Here is a 20,740-nt window from a genome sequence, read left to right as displayed (position 1 = left end):
TCTCCCTCCCTCTAACCCATGGATTTCTCCCCACCTCATTGCAAACAATACGGCGGTCAAAGCGAAGGAAGTTTGAAGGGAAGCCCATGCTGGATTGGGCTTCAACGCTGCTCTGCTCTGGGTTCCTGAAAAAGCCTTCCTCTGCTGCTTCCTTCTCTTTGACAAGCAGCTTGCGAAACGGGGTGCTTCTTAAAGCGAAGGAAGCGGGGGGGGGGGGAATCCGATACTGGATCGGGCTTCAGCTCTGCTCTGGTGTGAGCTCCTGAAAAAGCCTTCCTTTGCTGCTTCCTTCTCTTTGACAAGCAGCTTGCGAAACAGGGTGCTTCTCAAAGCAAAGGAAGCGGGGGGGAGCCCATGCTGGATCAGGCTTCAGCGCTGCTCTGGTATGGGCTCCTGAAAAAGCCTTCCTCTGCTGCTTCCTTTTCTTTGACTGCTTTCAGTGGTGGGCATGAGGGTAATGTTCGTGTGTGTGTGTGTGTGTGTGCCCGTGTGTGTGTGCCCCGTCTCCCCCCCTTCTGGCAGAACTGTAGTGCTGGAGCTCAGATGTGAGGTGGTATTTTTACCCCCCTGCCGTTCTGGAAGAAAAGAAATCTAGTGCAGCAGGAGGAGGAGGGACGGCATAAGGCAGCACCACCTTAAACCAAAGCCTCTGAGTAACTGGAAAGAGAGCTTTTTGAACGGCAATATTTGGCAGGTTCTAAGCCCGGCTTTCTTCTCCAGTTATTTAGAGGCTTACTCAGATGGCACTGCTTTACGCCTCCCCTCCTCCTCCTCCTCCTCCTCCTCCTCCTCCTCCTCCTCCTCCTCCTGAAAGCGACAGGTGCCTCAAACTCAGCGGGCAGCTCAGGGGAGACAAGGGCCACGATGGCTTCACTCTCCAGGAGCTGCTGCCACCACCACCGCCTAAGCCCTCCCAGGAGCCGAGCAAAACAGGAGTGAAATGTCTCTCCTTTCCAGTCATTGCTGCCTGTTGGCCCGATTCACTGATGCAATTCGTGGAGCCGCTTGCCCTCATGAATACGCGGGGGTGGCGTTTTTAGGCTTTCAATGCCTACGGCTATAGGTAGGAAGATGGGGGCGTCTCGGGGGTGAAGCCTTTGGTTCCATGTGTCGAGTGCACCCATGAAAATCACCCCCACCCCAGTCACTCCAGTTAAATGTGTGTAGGGTGATAGGGTTAGTTTTAAATGGATAAGTGAGGCTTCTTTGCCAGCTCCCCAGCTGGCAAAACAGAATTTTTTGCCAACTGGAAGGGATGTGTGTGTGAGAGAGAAAGGAAGGAAGGAAGGGAGAAAGAGACAAAGAAAAGAGAGAGACAAAGATAGAAAGAGAAAGAGAAAAGAAAGAAAGAAAAAGAGAAAGAAGGAAAGAAAGAAAGGAAGTAAGTTGGAGAGTGAGACACAAGAAAGAACCAAGGAATGAAGGAAGAAAGAGAGAAAGAAAGTGGGAGAGAGAGACACACAAGAAAGAAGGAAGGAAGAAAAAAAAGAAAGGAAGAGAAAGGAAGGAAGGAAAGAAAAAGGGAGAGAGACACAAGAAAGAAAGAAAGAAAAAGGAAGGAAGGAAAGAAAGAAATAAAAATAAAGAGAATTTACGATCACAATTGAGCCCAAAATTTTGGTTTCTAAGCAAGAGCATTGTGTCACATGACTGCCAAGCCACTCCCACCCAGTCACATGACCGCCAAGCCACTCCCACAAAACAGGCTATACTTACAGAATAGGTTCTAAATTTTTTTGAAACCCACCACTGCCATTTAGCCACACACAAATTTTCAGAATTGTTTGATCAGTTGATTCATACTGGAAACATAATGCCAAATTCTAATTTGATCTACATGTGAAAATGTATAAATGAAAAATATTTTTCTATATGGACCCTTTAGCTAGAAATACTCTCTGAATGTGTATTGAGATCCTTAATTTTGGCTATTCTACCAATTACTATACTCCAAGTTTCCTTTAAAGAGGAGTTTCCTATTGAAAACAAAGATTGTCACAAATATAAAGAATCAAACTATTCAAATACTTTTTAACAGCTTGAAAAATACGATTCATAAAGGTAACGATTACCTACATTTGCCTAAGACTGACTAGAAATATGAGAATTCAGGCCAGGATTAAGTCTGCTTAGGTCTGGAAATACAATAGATCAGTAAGGAAATTGATTTTTATTGAATGTAGAGATGGTAAAGCATTTGGAATGAGGAGAAAAAAGAGAAAATGTAAGCAGAAGGGCTTTATAGGGGGAACAAATGTTTAAGATGCCACAAGCAGTTTCGTCTTCTGTTGATGTAGAGCAGGAGTGTCAAATGCGATCGCGTCATGGGCCAGATCATGACATATCGCGATGTTTTTTGCCTTTGCAAAGATGAGGTGGGCCGCCAGTTTGACAGGCCTAATGTAGAAGATTACAGAAATGGACTTGAAAAAAATAAGCAATAACTGTTTGGAAGACTTCAACAGGAAAATGGGAAGATGTGAGAAAGAAACTCAGCTTGTTCTGCCTTGATTTTCTTTGATTTAAGAGAGAGGGAAGGAGCAACCCTGTCAGGCTTTAAAGATTTTGTATTTATGGCCTGTTTCAATAAAGTGGGTTTTTTTTGTATGTCTTTTGGTGCCTGTTTCTTGATCTGGCGTCCCTCAAAGGGGCTGACACTTGATATGCAAGCTTTAGCAAATATGATCATCGCAGCACCTGAATACTGCGATGGGCTTACATCTTTAGCTGAACATTTTTGGCAGACAAACCTCCAAGAGTTTAAGAAAGAGTTTGTTTTGGCAAATTCTCTCTCTTTGGCGAATGTTTCATTTGAATTGTGATCTTTTTCTTTGTAAGATAATTATGTATCTCTGATTCTCTTGGGGACAATGTTACATAATTTAACACTACTGAAACTGAATGGGCTCTGAGGCAATCTTGGTTTGAAATGGGTAGTTAAGCTACACTTGGAGAAGACTGGATGTTGATTATTTGCTGTATAACAGTTACACCCTTCCACCCGAACATTACAAAGGACAGGATTTCCTTTAGAGGAGAAAAGATTCTGACAAAGGTATAAGGAAATGTCTTTTCTGTTGAATAAGGCTACAAAGAGAATTGCGAAAAGGTTTCATAAATACTTTTCCAATATAAATGTAGTTTAAGAAGAAGTTCTAGTGACAAAAGCATTGCTTTTGGTGTTGGCATATGCTTTAATATGATGGATATATTAAATTATATTAACTTCAATCAGAGTCAGCATGTCCCTTTGCAGTTAGCATTTCACTTTCATGGTCTATTCAAGTATAGAGAATTTTGAAACAGATTTGAACAATTGCTCCTCTGTGTTTCTGTTCAGAATCAAAACTGAATATTTGCAGTAGATTTAAACCAGATTTTTTTTCTCATATCAGGCATATATAACTTAGTACAATGTGCAAAAGATGGTAAGCATGGTTTTAACCCAGTCATAGTTTGATTGCTATGAAGACTAGCTAGAAAGAATGGAGGAAGAGAAAATTGCTAATCTTTTTCCTGACCTGATAGAGGGGCTTTAGTTCTAATTTCTCTCTTTACTGTACCCTGGTAGATTAGCTGTTTCAGGACAGCTGGGAAAAAGGCAGAATCTGGTGGAGCTTAACTCTTCCATGTTAATGATGGTTTCCAAAATGGCTGCTGGAAATAGCAAAATAAAAATGCAAAAATTAATAAATTCACTGTTAAAATAACAATGACAGTGTGTGTATGCTGTTCTTAGTAAGAAAATAAACATAGAATAAAAAGACTATTAACTATTGTTTCAATCAAATGATTTTATTGTTGAAACATCCAACTGTTTTTGCATGTACTTTGCTCTCCCACCCTTTTATAACTGCTTTTTACAAAGAAACCATATTGATGGAACAGGCAATAATGTTTTTAGAGACAGTGATTAAACTAATTATATAAACGTTGATAAATATTAAAGCTGCAGAAATATTTTGCTTTCAGAATGAGTTTGTACCTAGCTTGACCATAAAAAGTGAAATCTTACTTTATGGTAACTATGTGGAAGTTACTATATTTCACATTAGAAAGAAAACTTAATTTAAAAAATACAATACAAATGACACAGAATGATACAGACATTTCAGATATATTGAAAAAAATTTCAGTAATAGATATCTTAAAACAGTAAAAAATAGTCAGATTTCTCGAGAAAATAAATATGTTTCCCCCAAGTGTGTTGATAATTTCCCTGTGGGGAGGCAGGGAATGTTGCAGGTCCCATCCCTGAGGGAGATACACCTGATGGGACCCAGAAGAAAGGCCTTCTCCGTGGTGGCTCCCTCTCTCTGGAACATCATTCCCCCGGAGATTAGAATGGCCCCCACTCTAATACTCTTTTTAGAAGGCGCTGAAGACCTGGTTCTGCCAGTGGGTCTGGGGAACCCAGGGAGGGATGGAGCCCATTAAATGGCCCATGTGATCTGCTGTTGCTGGGGCAAGGAGGGTGTGTGTGATTTTATTACATTAATTTATTTGATTTTTTTAAAATTAGTTTTACTGTTTTTAGATGTGTTTTTTTATATTATGTAAGCTACCTTGACTCACCATGGGCGAATTCAGGTGGCAATATAAATTTAATGATAAATAAATAAAATAGATAAAAATATTTGACAGGGTAGAACTTCAGCGTAGATGAAGAATTTATTGTCATTTCATCAAGAGTCTTAATAAGATTGATATACCTGTAAAATATTACGTATTTGACACTAAGACCTAAAAGAAGTGTCTTAATCATATAATAAAACCTTCATTTTAGTATAATAGTTAGAATGGTGCTTATTTCAGTGATGTCACTGAAACAGCTAAGTTATCTTAAAATATGGTGGTGTAAAATTTTAAATGCACAGAGAGCTAATTATAAGTGCCATCTGTTAATTTTACTCGTTTTTTTGGCAAAGACCATTATGGAGATATTACATCCGACAAAATGTTATCCTTCAATTATGTACTTCAAACAAATACTTCATTTGTTCAGTGACCTTTTTTGTGTCACAAATACATGAAGTATGACAACTCTTAATGGAGAAATGTTTGTGAAATAGTGTTTCTTAAGACAGTATTTCACAGACATAGTATTTCAACTGCAATAACACTTTGCAATAAAACAAAATGATTAAATCCTTCCTTCCTTTCCTTCCTCCCTCCCTCCCTCCAGCACATATTATGCTAACCTGCTCTTTAAATGTACTTATTTTATCATTATTTAAAGTCAAATTTGCAAAGTTAAAATATACATTATATAAATCTGTCTTACTAGTCAGTGCAACTCTTGCACCACCTCTCTTTTTTGGTTTAACTGGGAGTGAGGGTATTCCCATGACAGCATCATCCTGAGTTGTTAGCAGCTATTTGTTGAGAGCATGCAGTGATTCTACTGGTCCAACTCTGCTATTATGCATGTTAAGCACCACAGAGATAAGTCTGTATGGAAAAAAAACACCCTAAAGTATCCATCTGCTCATTTCTGCTACACTGCATTGATGTAAGATTACGCTAATCTCGTTGCTTGTCAGGACAGGTTAGTGAAAGCAGGCGTGTGGGTAAGACTTAGCTAGTCTGATTGTATGGAAGATTGTAGGCTGCTCCTGTACATGCCATGTTAAGTGTAGCAGACCATGTTAAGTGTAGCAGAACGGGCTGATTATCAGCCAGCTTTTTGAGATTCAGTCAAAATGCTTTTGTATTTCTAGATTAAAAGTTGTTCTCTTTTTTAAAGTCACTTCCCCAAAACAAATGTATTCTTATCTGTCCATCCATCTAGCCAGTCTATTTTAGCCCTTATCTGCAATTATTCTTTGCTTGGTTTTGTTGTATATCTATTTTCTGCAATAAATAATAGACATAGTTTCTGTACGTCTTGTGTAACAAAGAGGATCATCCATAGTCCTTATTGTAAGTTAACATTTCTACTCCCCCATCCAATTTTTGTTATCGGGTTGAGATACTAGAAAGTTTAGTTGTGTTGTTACTGACTGACAGTTCTTAACCTTGCAGGTTGAACATCCCATCACAGAATGCATTACCGGTTTGGATCTGGTCCAAGAAATGATCCGTGTTGCTAAGGGATACCCTCTCAGGCACAAGCAGGCTGATATCCCCATCAACGGCTGGGCAGTTGAATGTCGAGTATATGCGGAGGTAAAAAATAACTTAATAGCCGAAGGAGAATTGCTGTAGAAGAAACTTGTTAGGTGTTGGGAGAAGCTAGGATTTCTTTTTATCTTGTTCCATTCAATGTGCATGAATGAAGTTTTTCTTTTTCATTCATTTTATAAAATTCTCTATGGTCTAGAGAATAATATATTGGAGAAAAGATTATAATGGTATTTCAACATTGTGTACAACTTTGCTTATTTATGAAAGCGAAGGCAACGTACTGAGCCCTTAAAAAATGGTCTGAAAAGGAAATGTGGTACATTTCCAGTAGATATTATAGACTATGTATCTATAATAGGCAATACAGCTAAATATTATAACCAATAGTAGTATTTTTAAAACATCCCTTTTTATCTGGAATTGATAAAGTTAAATTTTATAAACTTTGCCACTGGGATTTGAAAGCAAAAGTTGAAGAACTTGTTTTTTTATTTTAAAGTCACTGTTAGAATAATTTGTTCAGTTTTCTTTATATTGAATAAAACATTTTATGTCCCCCCCCCTCTGTTTACACTTTTCCTCTGAGTGTTCTTCAAATACAACTTACATGACTGAGGATTTGAATACAATAATACATACAATAATGTGGAAATTTTACCCACATGTTTGGGTCAAACAATGCAAATTGCCTTTATACTGGGATGCATGCCTTAAATATAACGTAACGGTATTATTAATTTATACAGGGTGGGATACTAAAAACCCTGAGTCTTGTGTACAATTCCAAAAGTACTTGTCTGCCGAGTATTACTCTGTGTGTGTGTGTGTCCGTGCGCACGTGCGTGTGTGTGAGTGAATGTGGTGAACGTGTGCTCTTAGCTTGCCCCCTAGTATTGTGCTTTCTTTTAGAAAGGTTGCCCTTGCTTTAATAAAGGCACAGCAGGAAGTTTTTAGCTTTAACAAATCGTCCATGACTTGAATGGAAGAAGCAGTTTCATAACCCTACTAAAATAAGTCATTTTGAGAACAAAATATAGTTGGTCCATATTTAAAGTGGAGGAAATGCTTAGTTTCCCAGTGGCTTAACCTTGCTTCCTGTGCTTTGTCTTACAGAGTTAATACAACTCTGTGTTTTGAATTTCATTTCAGGACCCTTACAAATCTTTTGGTCTGCCCTCTGTTGGCAGATTGTCTCAATACGAAGAGCCCCTGCATGTCCCAAATGTAAGTAATTCTGATGTTTTATTGTTTCTTTTCAAAGCATGAAGAATTCATAGATTTCATAGTGTTTTGCAGATTTAGAAGAGTTCAGGCCTTCTTGAAGCTAGTTGTCCTAAACTATTTCTATAAACCAAGGATGAATGTAGTTAATTATATTAATTAATGGTAATTAGAAATGAATTAACTAAAACAAATGCAAACAAATACACACCCAAACGCTATATATCCCGGGATGTACATCTAAATAAACTCAGCCATTCTACATAGTCATTCTTTAAAGTGTTGGACTAGCCATGACATAATTCTAGCTTTTATAATGGAATGCTTCTATTTCTTTAGATTGGAAGCGTTTTAAAAGATGAAAGGCAATTTTCTATATCTAGTGAAAAGTGCTTTATCATATTGTACAAAGGGGTTTTTTTTAGTTCTTGTTTAATTGGTTGTTACACACAAGGCAAGTGCATTTCTGTTCTTCAAGGTAGCCAAAATATTGGATAGAACACCAAGCATGGAATGGTGTTGGCTTTGTGAAATGACAAAGGGGATACTACTGTAAACATGATTATTTACCAATATTAGTTACATGGGAGAATTGTTATACTCCTGAATTTTAAATTTGGTGAAACTGAATGTAGGATTTATTTGATTTCTAAAATTGTTTTTGCTTGTATAATTCCTATAGAAGTTTGACCCCGGGGCGTGGGGGGGAGGAGTGCTTTAAGAATTCAAGCTGTGTTTAAAAGCAGAAATACAACTTATAAAGGTTTAGTAAATTCTACATGATATTAAATGGAAGAGTTCACACACACACACACACACACACACACACACACACTTTACAGAATGTGTCTTAATCATGGCTAATGAAAACCAAATGAACTAAGGAAGAATTTCCAGTAATTACTCTGGGGGTGGGTTGAGGTTTTTCACCATGGTGTAATAGCTAACAGGTTGTCAAATATTTTGCCCTTGCAAGTTTTTGCAATTTGCAATATTCCGAACATGAGACCTGTTGAAAGTACAAGTGATAATGGACAAACTCTACCTCCTATGGTCTTTGTCCCACCAGATCTTTCTTCAATTAATGCTGCAGCAGGAGTTTTATGTAATAACATTTGCACTTATGAGCCATCCAGAGAAAGAAAAAAACAATTAAAATACCTTAAATGTTCTGCTTACTGCTGTTATTTGCTTGTGCGAATGTTGCATGTCAGCTAAATGGATCACAAAATAGATAAAGTGATTGGGTGCAAGAGAGTGCATGCTAAGCTTTGTCTATCATTATTGCTGGGAGCAATCAAATTGATGCCAGCAGGACAGTAGATGCGTTGACAGCTGTAATTATGTATCTCCATGGTGATCACTTTTGGCCTGTCATGGAGGCCTGCAAGTCCCCTCCTTTGCAAGCATTTAATCAGATTGGGCTGTCACTTGTCAGGTAGACATGGTGGGTTGGGAGCTGTGCTTAGGGGAGAGGTGAATTGAAAATGAAGGGTGGGAGATGCCTGATAGATTCACATGCTCCATCATGATACTGAGGGAAGAAATTTTAATTATGTTGGACGCCGAAGAGTAATGATTTTTGAGGATTTCATATGAAGTGCCTGGGCCTTTCCCTTTTGGTGTGCACTCACCACTGTGTTAAAATAGCACTTCTTTTTTTTTTTTTTTTTGCAAATTGTGTTGGTTTATTTTGTTTTTCTTTTTATAAGCAGCAGGGCACATTTGAAATTAAGAGAATATTCTCTCAGTTGCAAGGGTCCTATAAGTCTATGGAAATAGTACAGTAGAACATTTCTTTGCATTTCCCTTATAAAGATTAATCATTTCTTCTATTTCCAAAATTTGCTAAAAGAGAAAGGTATAGTCAGAGAGATCTAATTATTAAAGGTAAAGATTCCCCTCGCACATATGTGCTAGTCATTCCTGACTCTAGGGGGTGGTGCTCATCATTTCAAAGCCGAAGAGTCAGCGCTGTCTGAAGATGTCTCCGTGATCATGTGGCCATCTTGACTAAACACCGAAGGTGCACAGAGCACTGTTATCTTCCCATCAAAGTGGTCCCTATTTTTATACTTGCATTTTTTTCACGTGCTTTCGAACTGCTAGATTGGCAGAAGCTGGGACAAGTAATGGGAGCTCACTCCGTTACGTAGTACTAGGGTTTCGAACCACCGAACTGCTGACCTTTCTGATCGACAAACTCAGTGTCTTAGCCATTGAGCCACTGCGTGTCTCCCCCCCCCCCCCGTGATTAAAGTACCAGGCTAGAAAACAAGAAACTGTGAGTTCTAATTCTGCCCTAGGCAAGAAAGCCAGCCATCCTATCTCAGCCCAACCTATTCACAGAATTGTTGTGGGGAAAATAGGGAGGAGGATTAGGTATATTTGCTACCTTGAGCCATTTATAAAAATAATGGCAGGATATAAATAAACACTAAATAAACAAAAATAGTGCAGAAGTACAGTTGCGTTCGGTGATTAAAGCTCCAGACTTGCAATGGTCATGAAATTATTATTTTTTGTTTAATATAAGCATAATAGGGTCTACATAAGGCAGGGGTGTCCAAACTTGGGAACTTTAAGACTTGTGGACTTGAACTCCCAGAATTCCCCAGCCAGCTCTGCTGGCTGGGGAATTCTGGGAGTTGAAGTCCACAAGTCTTAAAGTTCCCAAGTTTGGACACCCCTGACATAAGGGGTCAGACTTGCCACAAATGAAGTAACAAGACATACCCTTGTTTATATGCACTCATTTTTTAAATACCCTTGGCAAGAAATACTTAAAGTAGTTTTCCTCATTACAGGCAATTACCAGCTATGCACATTTAAGAACATAGGCGATGGCCTGCTGGTTTAGACCTCTGGCCCATTTAGTCACGCAGCAAGCTCTTCACAAAGTGGGCAACCAAATGCACAAGGAAGCCTAGCAGTCTCCCAGTTGAAGCCTTCTGAGGCAGTCAGAATGCCATCAAGGCTGATTCAGCTCTCCGAATTCTCCAGTTATCATGATCATTGTTGAGAATTTTGAGAGTTGAAATCCCCACATCTAGATATCGTTCAGGTTGAGAAGCCTTTGGGGGTTAATGCTTGGGCATGAAACGGAGAACTTGCTTTTAACCTCAGTGTTGTGATCCTGTGGTAGATTCATACCTTGCCTTCAGGAAAAGAAGGTGGCTAGATTTTTCATTTCATTCCATTTTTCTGTAGTGCTGACCTTTATGTTGATAGGAAACATTCTTTCTTTTATTAGTCTAATAAAATGAACAAGCTTTCTCTGCCCTCACAACTTAAGATGTGATATGCTAGGAACCCTAAAAGCCGTATTGTCAATACAACAAAAATGTTTGGTAATCAGACCCACTGAAACTCAAAAATATTTTTCAGTTTTTAATGGTTTACTTATAATTTTGCATTTTCCCCATCTCTGGTATGTGTTTATATGTGATATTTGCCTTTAAAATGTCTTAGAAGTTGCTTGATCCTAAATAGAATTAATTAAAAAAATATGTTTTTCTGGTGCTATGGACAGAGACTTGAAAATCTTGAGGTTAATAACTATAGTTGCTGTTACTGTTAAACTTCATTTGAAATAGCCTAGTATTATTTATAACATATTAGATTGTACTTGCATAAATAGTATTGTATTAAAAAAAACAAATTACTAACTGAAGGCAATTACAAGAATAAAAATATATTGTAGAATATTAAAAAATTACTGGTGCCAAGTTTTACTGAGCTGTTAAAGCTATTTCATATAGCATTGCCCCAGATATCTAGTTTCCTATTTACAGAAGGAAATTATCTGTGTTTCGTTATTTTACTGGAAATTAGGATTAAAATCTAATATGTTCACTCAAGACTGTATGCCATCACATTGAAAATTGACCATAACTTTTGTTTTAAATTTTAAATTTTGATTCTCTTTGTCAGTTTGTTTTCATGTGTTCTGCAGCCAAGCAAGAACCACTAGTCCAGGAAACATTAATAACATTATCAACTTCTTATTTTTAAGATGTAGAGATTAACATAGGAAGCCCTTAAGAAGAAGACTGCACCATAAAGTTCACTAGGGTTTTTGCAAAAATAGAACCATTCAGTAAATAAAAATCCTCTTTTACCTGTGTAAGAGCACAGTTTTACTATCCGTTAACGTATATAAGTTGCAGTATCCTATGCGATCCATATGGAATCTTAAATAGAATGTAACGTACTCAATGGCATTAAAAGTGCTTTTTCCAAAAAAAAAAACATTTTGCTTCTCATCCAAGAACCTTCAATGACCTGGATGAATAAAAATCCCTACAGACATTCAGACATCATGAACAACCTTTTTGCCTTTACAAATTTCAGAAGTTTTCATTTACCTTGCAATTTAATATTTGCAATTTTTTAATTGTCACAGCCCTGCTATGTTAGCTTGCAAATAATAGTGCATGTTTGAAACGTCAAAGGCATAACAAATTCAAATGATTACTGCCACTTTGTTGCATAACAAATCTTGTTTCATGAGGAAATATATTCCCTTCTTTTTGGGTTACTATGGCTTCCTTTTTAATTCGTTAGCTTAGAATTTTCGAAGAGATATGTTTATATTGGAAAATTACTTTGTACCTTCCTTGCTTTGTTCTTAAAATTTTAATTTTTAGGTATATATCTTGTGGTGATGCAGAATTTTGAAAGTTAGTTTCCTTTCAAACTTCAATAGTTGTGCTTGCATATTTTCTCTTCTGTGGCATGAGGACAGCTAGCATCATTGTTTTGATGACTGGGCATTTCTAAGGTATCTTGTTTGTTTTCTAAAGAAGGTGCTTGACAGTTGCTTTTTGAATTAAGAAGCCTGCCTTAGTAAATGTGTAATTATAAAGCACAATTCATTTTTTTTTTTTTTCATCATGAAAGAATGTGATGCAGTTTTCATAGAGTAAAGCCTATTAGGACATGTCATTTGGATAATAAAGTCATCAGTGTGACCTCATGTGGATATTGTAGACAAGAGGTTCTACATCTGGTCCCTTGATAATTGCCTAAATTAAAATCTAAAAGCCTAACAGCCGTTGGGTTGACCTCTTTCTGCCTTGTTGCAGACAGATGAACTGCTGTTTTATTACAAAAAATTCTTTTCCCCAGGTGAAGATTGAAGGGAGTTCAAGCTTCTTTCCCTCAGCCGTCCAAACCCAAATGCAATATTTTGTGTTATATCTCTTTCACCTCATCAGGTTTAGTTTTTCTTCTCAAAATTATCAGAGATTGTTAAATTATATTATTTTTTAAAAAGAAAAGTCTATTTGTTTCAGTTAACATGCTTTACAAATTTCAAAAACATCAAGGACTTATTCTGGAATTAGTTATTCAATAATTAATATTTATTTTTAATGTGCATCCTGGTAAATAGATTAAAATTATATTAATTAATAATGTTAAGTTTTGTTGGTTAATTAACAGTTACCAGATTCTTCAAACAGATCAGTTACCAGAGTCTTGTATGTATGTGTGTGTGTGTGTGTGCTTGCGCCCGCACAAATGCCTTCATATGTTGATGTATTCATTTTCCCCATCCAATCTATGAAATTTTAAAGAAACCTCTTTAAAACTGTAACCTTGCAGGACATAACTTTGCCAAAAAAAAAACCAAGAAGCCTCTGAATGTCATTAGAGTTACATATTTGAGGAAAATAGTTTCAGATGAGAGTGAAACCGAAAAGGATATGGTTGCATTTATGAAAGTTAGAAACCAAGAATTAATAGAAGCTAGCTTATCAGGTCTAAAGTTTCTTTTTGGTATAGCTGAGTATTCTTCTGGAGTAGTAAAATCCTGGGTGTTGTAAGATATACATGGTATCATGTACAAAACACAGATACTTTTTGTGCACGTTGTTGGTAAAATCAATAACTACAAACATGTTTATGGCAGTGGTGAATTCCCAAGTGGAGGATTTAAGACTTAAATATCAAAATACAGAGATAAGATTTGTGGAAGCTGCCTATGGTCCATTATAATAAATGCAATATTTAAAGAAAAGAGTAATGGTCACACTTACTATTATTAATAATAACTAACCCCAACCTTCTCCTATTATAAAACTAATTTATCTCATATTGTTCTAGGTTCGTGTTGACAGTGGCATACAACAAGGAAGTGAAATTAGTATTTATTATGACCCCATGATTTCAAAAGTAAGTCAATTTTTATCTATTGAAATACACATGCTATTTTTGAAAATGTATGCCTATTGAAAAGTGTAATCTCATAAGAAAGCGAAAGAGATTCTTTCTTTTGATAAAATCTTTGCTATAGTGATCCATTGAAAGTATATAATTATTTCATACCTCTTGAAATGTACTTTTGTTTTATTCTGTATGATAACAGGATACCATTTTAGTAGAATATGTACCGTATTTATTCGAGTATAACGCGCACATGTGTATAACGCGCACCCCCTAATTTTTGATTAAAAATCGGTATAAAATTTTGTTTCACACCAAGCATTGCAATAGTAATGACTATTGCCGCCGGCGGGGCGGGAAGGGGGCGGAGGCGCGCCAGCTTTGGCTCTTGTCAAGACAAAATAAGACCAAACTCGCGGGAGGCATTGTAATGAGTAGGCGATTGCTGTATAGAGAAGAGAAAGAGCAGGCTAAAGGTCCAGCATAGAAGCGAAGCCGAAAGAGATCCTTGCAAGGCTCTGCAGGCTTCCTCGGAGTAAGGAAGGCAACAGCTCCCCTCACCCCCCAGAAAGCAGCGGGGCTCGTCGCGATGAAAAAGGCAGCCCTGATGCCGAGGAGAGCCTTGCAAGGAGGCGGAAAGGAAAAGCCCGAAAAGGCACCAAAAGAAGCGGGGGGAGCTTCGCCCGCCTGGTGGGCAGCCTGTGCGCGCCTGTTGCCAGCGTTCGGCGGCAGCAGCGGCGGCAATAGTCGCAACTCAGCTGCCTGCCGCCTTTCCCCTCCTTTGTCTCCCAGCCGGGGCGGCCCGCCGCCAAGTTGCGACTATTGCCGCCGCTGCTGCAGCCGAACACTTGCAACAGGCGCGCACACGCGCGGGGTCTGGCTGAAAGACGCGTCCCGGAGCCGCCTCAGCCACCCGCCGGAGCGTCGCCTCATCTCTCCCAGGCGCTGCCTTTGAAAACACCTCGATGGCTGGCCACCAGGCGGGCGAAGCTTCCCCCGCTTCTTTTGGTGCCTTTTCGGGCTTTTCCTTTCCGCCTCCTTGCAAGGCTCTCCTCGGCATCAGGGCTGCCTTTTTCATCGCAACGAGCCCCGCTGCTTTCTGGGGGGTGAGGGGAGCTGTTGCCTTCCTTACTCCGAGGAAGCCTGCAGAGCCTCGCAAGGATCTCTTTCGGCTTCGCTTTTATGCTGGACCTTCTGTAGGTAGAACAAGCAACGATTCCTTGGTTTAAACGGCGGCAGCAGCGGCGGCAATAGTCGCAACTCGGCGGCGGGCCGCCCCGGTTGGGAGACAAAGGAGGGGAAAGGCGGCAGGCAGCTGAGTTGCGACTATTGAGCACGGTGCGGCGGCGCCTGAAGCCGGGATCGAGGCTGCAGTCCGGAAATTTACAATTTACAATTCGCCACTGCCACCCCACCCCAGCCCTCGTTTATAACGCGCACCCACACTTTGATTTCTTTTTTTGGTACAAAATTTTGCACGTTATACTCAAATAAATACGGTATGTCATGATATAACATTGTTACAAGAATGTCATTATTTAAGAAATAGTTTTATTTTGGAATACAAAAATCTTATGTTTGTGTTACTACAAATTTTTAAAATATCCTCCTCCTGAAAAGATGAGAATTAAAATTAGGCAATTCATCACAGTGTTTTGTGAGCATAAATCTTTTTCTTTTAGCTTTCAGCTTTAGTAGGGACAATAGTGACATCTGAGTTAACTGAAGTATAAACAAGTCTGTACTATCCCCTTTTCTTTATGTCTTTGACCAAGACACAAACCTGAACATTTCTAATAAACTATTAATTCCTATTTATATAAATTGGGACATTATGATAACAAGGTTCTGAAAAGTCATAATATTGAATCATGATTGTTTTCATAACTAGTTTGCTTTGTAATAATAATTGAAGCTTGCTGCTTTGTAAGAGCACTAGTTAGAACTCTCCATTCTTAATTGAAATGTGCAAAAAACTTAATACTTATTCTGATTAATTATCTCGAATTGTGGCATCCTGAGCTTAGATGTTTAACCTAAAGATGTTTAAACTATAGTAGAATGAACTACTAATTCTTAATTCATAAACCTCATGGCTTCTAGTTTATCTTAAAAGGATTAAAATCTGTCTTGTTTTTGTTAATGACAAAGTGCGCAAAGCGCGTGCAAAGTGAACCAGCAGTAACGCCAGCAGCCACTCACCCCTGGTACTGTGTAAGAAAGTTCAATATTTCTTTCCAGCTAGTTTAATTGAATGACTCTTGGTTCTTATTGTGTGAGACAGGAAGAAAAGTTCTCTGTCCACTTTCAATTCTTTGCATTATTTTATATGCTTCAAATGCTTTCCTTTTCTTGTTCTTTTCCTAAGCTAAATGATGTCAGCTTTTCTAGCCTTTTCTCACAGAAATTAGAGTTTTCTAATTATTTTGGCTACTCTTTTCAGCGCTCTTTTCATTATATGTATTTTACTGTATTATATCATTTTTCAAATGTGGCAAGGAGAACTGTACATGATATTCCAAGTGCAGACATATTGTAACTTCATAGAAGGTCATCAAATTGTAGGCAGTTTCATTTCAATCCCTTCTCTAATAATCAATAGCATCAGATCTGGCTTTTGGACAACTACTGAAAACGGAGTGAACGTTTCAGTGGAGTTAGCCAGTATAGTTCCAATGACATTTTCCTAATTAGTGATACAGATCATTAGTATAAATGTGAAATCGTGGCCAGCTTGCTGGTCACTTGTCAATATCTTGTATGAATAACTTAAAAAATATTTGTTCCAGTGTAGGTCCTTGAAGTCCTTGCCTGCACTGAAAAGATTGATTACTTATCTGTATTCTTTGGTTTCTAATTATTTCATGCACACAAACTAGAATAGACCCTTGTTGTATGCTACTGATTGTAAATTCTCTGAAGAATCCTTCCTGAGAAACTTTGTGAAAAGCCTTTTGAAAATTCAGGATACTGTATGGACAGCACACTTATATTCACACACCTGTTGACCCTCTCAAAAAAGAACGCAAAAGGTGACAAGGCAAGATTTACCTTTGCAAAATCCATGCTGCTTCGCTTTCATCTGTTTTGTTATGCTATTTCACCAAAATTTATATTAAGGGAAGAGTCATTAAACATGTTCCTCAAGGTATCCTACACTACCCACTTATTACTGCAATTTTGTTTAATTGTTCCAATTCACATCCTGAAAAAGTCAGTACACATTGAGGTTTATGCTTTGTATAATTTGTTGTGAAGACATATGTAAAGAATTCATTCAGGTTTCCCTTAATGTTTCTTTCCATTTGCTCTTTAAATTCTTTTTACTGCCAGAGTTAATTTTCCTCTTTTTTCTTGTTGTAATAGATTTTCTACTTTCCAGCAGAAAACTTTGCAGGAGTTTATTCTGTAACACAAAACTGTAATAGAGGATTTTCCAGAGAGTTATGTTGGTCTTTTCTTTAGTATAGGTGATGCTTCTTTGTATTGTAAAATACATTTCAGCTGAACCTCATTACCTTATTTTTCAGTTGTCCTCTAGCCATTATAATTCAAAGAATCTCTCTCTTTTGTTTTTGGTTTCTTTTATTTTAATCATCTCTATTTTGAGAGGTTTCACCATTTTTATTCAAATATGATTGTGTTTGCACTTAGTTAACAACTTCCATTACACACTAAAGCTAGCTATGTTTTTTACCATATCTTGCAGTAGTGCACAAACACCAGTTAAGATTTAATTTAGAATTGCATCTTTTTTGGCTGTTTCAAAGATCAATTATCCTAAGGCACAGAATTTGATATTTGCTAATGTTATTATTTTTATACTAAAGCTACATGCATTGAAGACATCTGTAATTGAGCAGCAAATTATTCTTTGGAAGTATTGAAAAGGAAGTAATCTCTTGGAAGAAGATAATAGAACTAGCAAAACTTTTGAACTGCCAAGAAATTAGTGGAGACAATATAATATATGAAAGTAGGGCAAATCCTGATAGATTTCCAGTTGAATGGAACAGAAATTTTATAGATATATTAACAGCTATATTGTTAGAGATATATAATAAATTGATGTGATCTTTCTATATTTCTCCTGTCATTTTATGTGACCTATATTACACTATAGGGAAGACCTTCCTAGGTGTGCAAACTGCAGATTAGAATGTTGGTTCACAGTGGATGTTTAATTGCAATACTATCCAGGAAGCCACAAAAAGTAATACTATTGATAATTCCCCATCTTGATTTGGATTTATAAAAAATAGACAAGCATCTGATAATAACCATTCTAGGACTGATATTTTAGACACTGCAGCAGATAAATACCAATAGAAAAGAATATTTGTAGCTCAGAGTTGAATTTTGGGGTTCTTGGTGTTTTCTGAGTTTGACGGTTTTCTTGCAGATATTTCATAGTATATAAAAATAAGAGGAAACCTCACTCCCTTCTAGCACTGATGATGTTACCTGGCTTGATATGAGATGTCTATAAGAAAACCCCCAAAGCTCAGAAAGCACCTGTATGTCGTGTCCCTTTTCAAATGTGATTCAGCCACATTAAAAATAATAATAATTAAAAATGTTTTAATTTTCCATATTATATTCCCAGTGTTTATTGGTAGGATGGAATCAATGGGTGCAGCCTAATTTTATTTTAAGCACACACACACACACACACACACACACACACAAATAAAAAAATCTTTTCTCTTCCAGTCTGAACCTAACAGCATCAGTATCACTGCCAGTCCATTTTGTTTTTGTCAGAAATCATGTAGCTATCGATTCTATAGATGCCAGTTTGTCAAAAGTTAATAAATGGTCTCATAAAATTACCAGATGTAGAGTGTGATGTAGGAGTCTGCTTGAATGGCACCCTGCCAGTGCTGAGAGAAAAAGCTAGAAACATGTATATAACTTACGTTTTGGATATCCGATTCCTAATTTAGAATAAGATTTATGGACACCGTATGCAATGAGGTTTGTATGTTGTCATGCCTTCATTTGACAAAGATGCTAAACAAAATTCTGACTTAACAGAAATCATAAAGGTTGAGGAGTGAACGTATGTATTGAGACTTAATAATATTAAAAAGGAATTGTAAAAGAGACAAAAATATTTTGGTTGTTATAGAGTTCTTTTTTTTTAATGTTTTAGCTGATCACCTATGGATCCAATCGAAATGAAGCTTTGCAAAGAATGGAAGAAGCCTTGGATAATTATGTTATAAGAGGTAAATTACAAATATAATTTTTTTAGGCTTATGGCTTATTTAACTGTCTTAAATCTTTTAGTTTAGATCTATTTTAAGCTAACTTTATACAGTTATGTTATATGCTATCTATATTGGTTCTAATGTTTTATAATATTATATGATATTTATTATCGTTCTGGTCAATGACTTTCTTCCTTCCAAAATGGAACAATTTGGTAGCTGAATACAAACATGTTTAAATGAAGCATTAATCTCATTGCATCTGCAGTAACAGAGTTATTCAGATATTTTCTATATAAGGACAATTGAGTCTAGTAGGCCTGACATATTTTTTTGTCAAATAAAGCATTATTTAAAAAATACTTTTTATTGTTAAATGTATCTTCCCATTGTCTACAAGAATTCAAATCTAATTCTTTGAGTATCAAAGAATTAGATTTGAGTATCAAATTATTTCATCACTAACAATATTTTATCAAGCATAATGGGAAGGAAGTTTCAATAGAATTTATTAATTGCCTGTAGTAGATTAGGTATTGTTGCAATGTTGCAAGCCAGGCTGGGATGCTAGTAGGTATTGTAAATACTGCTGTTGATCCATATGAGGCAAACAACATTTGCACTGAAGTGAAAAATGATTTAAAAATTGTCATTTTCTTCTATTAATTAATCTAAAGTATAAATCCCAGTTTACAACATTTTTCATATAATTATTTCATAGTATCAAAGCATGAGAAAAAGGACCAAAATAATCACTTTCCAAAGATAACATGCCATAATGTTTGAATTGATCTAATGGTGAATAAGATTTTTAGATCGAGAGTCCAGCTAGGTCAATTTTGCAAATATTTCACAACAATATTTTTAAGTAAAGTATAAGATGAAGAACAGTTTGCAGTCCTTCTTATTTAGTTTATTTAATGAGTTTTACTATTTTCCTGTCAACTCGTAAAGCTTAATTAGGGCATCTTTCGGAAATCTGACATTTCCATTTCAATATTATAAATTCAGAACAAGAAATGAAATACAAGAATTTTTTTTACTAAAGAAATAAATTATTATGTCTTTATATAGTAATTGAATTAGAACTTAGATATTTGAGAGGAAGGTTCAAATCAGGGGGGAAAAATATACTGCATGCTAGCATCTCTGAATTTTGGCTAGGTGTCCTAAAGGTGATATTCCTCATTCATCTAGTTTGAGCTGGATGGAGTCTTTATATCTTGTTAGTATTGTATAAAGTCTTTCTTCAACTGCTATTTTTATTGGGCCATTTTTTTCTTAAAACATCATTCCTTTCCGAAATTGAAGCTGTCAGATTGCTGTGAGGAAACCCTCAGTTTGTAACTTGTGGAAAAGATTTGGTTCTAGATTGCTATCGTGAATGAAAATTATAAGTTTGGGAAGATGTCCTTTTTAATAAAATGTTTACAGAATGCAGAGGTAACATAGCAGATTGCATGGTTTACTCTCTGCATCTAACTACACGCAGAAGCAATAGTAATATCTGCAGGTACTTAATCAAGCCTACATAATTCTTTTTATGGACAGTTATTATTATTTGAATACTAGTAGGTAAAGATTTGATGTGATAATATTTAGAAACAGAATTCCAGTGGAGCTGTTTGATTTTTTCCCCTCTCCCCAAATAAGTTATCTGCTTTTAACTTTTTTTTTCCATTAGAGATAACTGTGTAATTCCAACACTGCTGGATTTCAAGGTTTTGACATCTTTCTTCCTAACCCCTATTGCTGAACTCCGATAAATCAGTGCATTAAAAGAAAGAAATGTAGAAAGCTTTCCCTCCTACTTTTCCCCTGCTTATGTGACCTTTACTTCCAAGAAAGAGAAGTCTAGTAACTTGAGAGCTTTAGCACATGTTTCCTTCTTTTAAAAAATATCCAGCTGTTGAAAAATCTTGAAAGTATATGAAATTGTGCTTTTTTAATTATGTGCTTTTATTTGTAGTTCTTATTTGGTAATTGTACATAGCTAATTTTTCATCAGAACC

General features: G+C 36.8%; 1 protein-coding gene across 2 annotated transcripts in view; it reads left to right on the top strand.

The window, feature by feature from the left end:
- PCCA (propionyl-CoA carboxylase subunit alpha) overlaps positions 1-20,740 on the top strand; it is a 239,420-nt gene that overhangs the window by 104,898 nt on the left and 113,782 nt on the right. For both annotated transcript variants that reach the window (XM_081946260.1, XM_081946261.1), the window contains exons 13-16: positions 6,025-6,168; positions 7,276-7,350; positions 13,456-13,524; positions 18,671-18,746. In XM_081946260.1, the coding sequence (XP_081802386.1) occupies positions 6,025-6,168; positions 7,276-7,350; positions 13,456-13,524; positions 18,671-18,746 (364 nt within the window). The remainder of the gene's footprint in view (positions 1-6,024; positions 6,169-7,275; positions 7,351-13,455; positions 13,525-18,670; positions 18,747-20,740) is intronic.

The sequence above is a fragment of the Natrix helvetica genome (genome assembly GCF_964273705.1).
Source record: "Natrix helvetica genome assembly, chromosome: 3".
Classification (NCBI taxonomy): domain Eukaryota; kingdom Metazoa; phylum Chordata; class Lepidosauria; order Squamata; family Natricidae; genus Natrix; species Natrix helvetica.
This window is presented reverse-complemented; position numbering and strand designations above follow the sequence as displayed.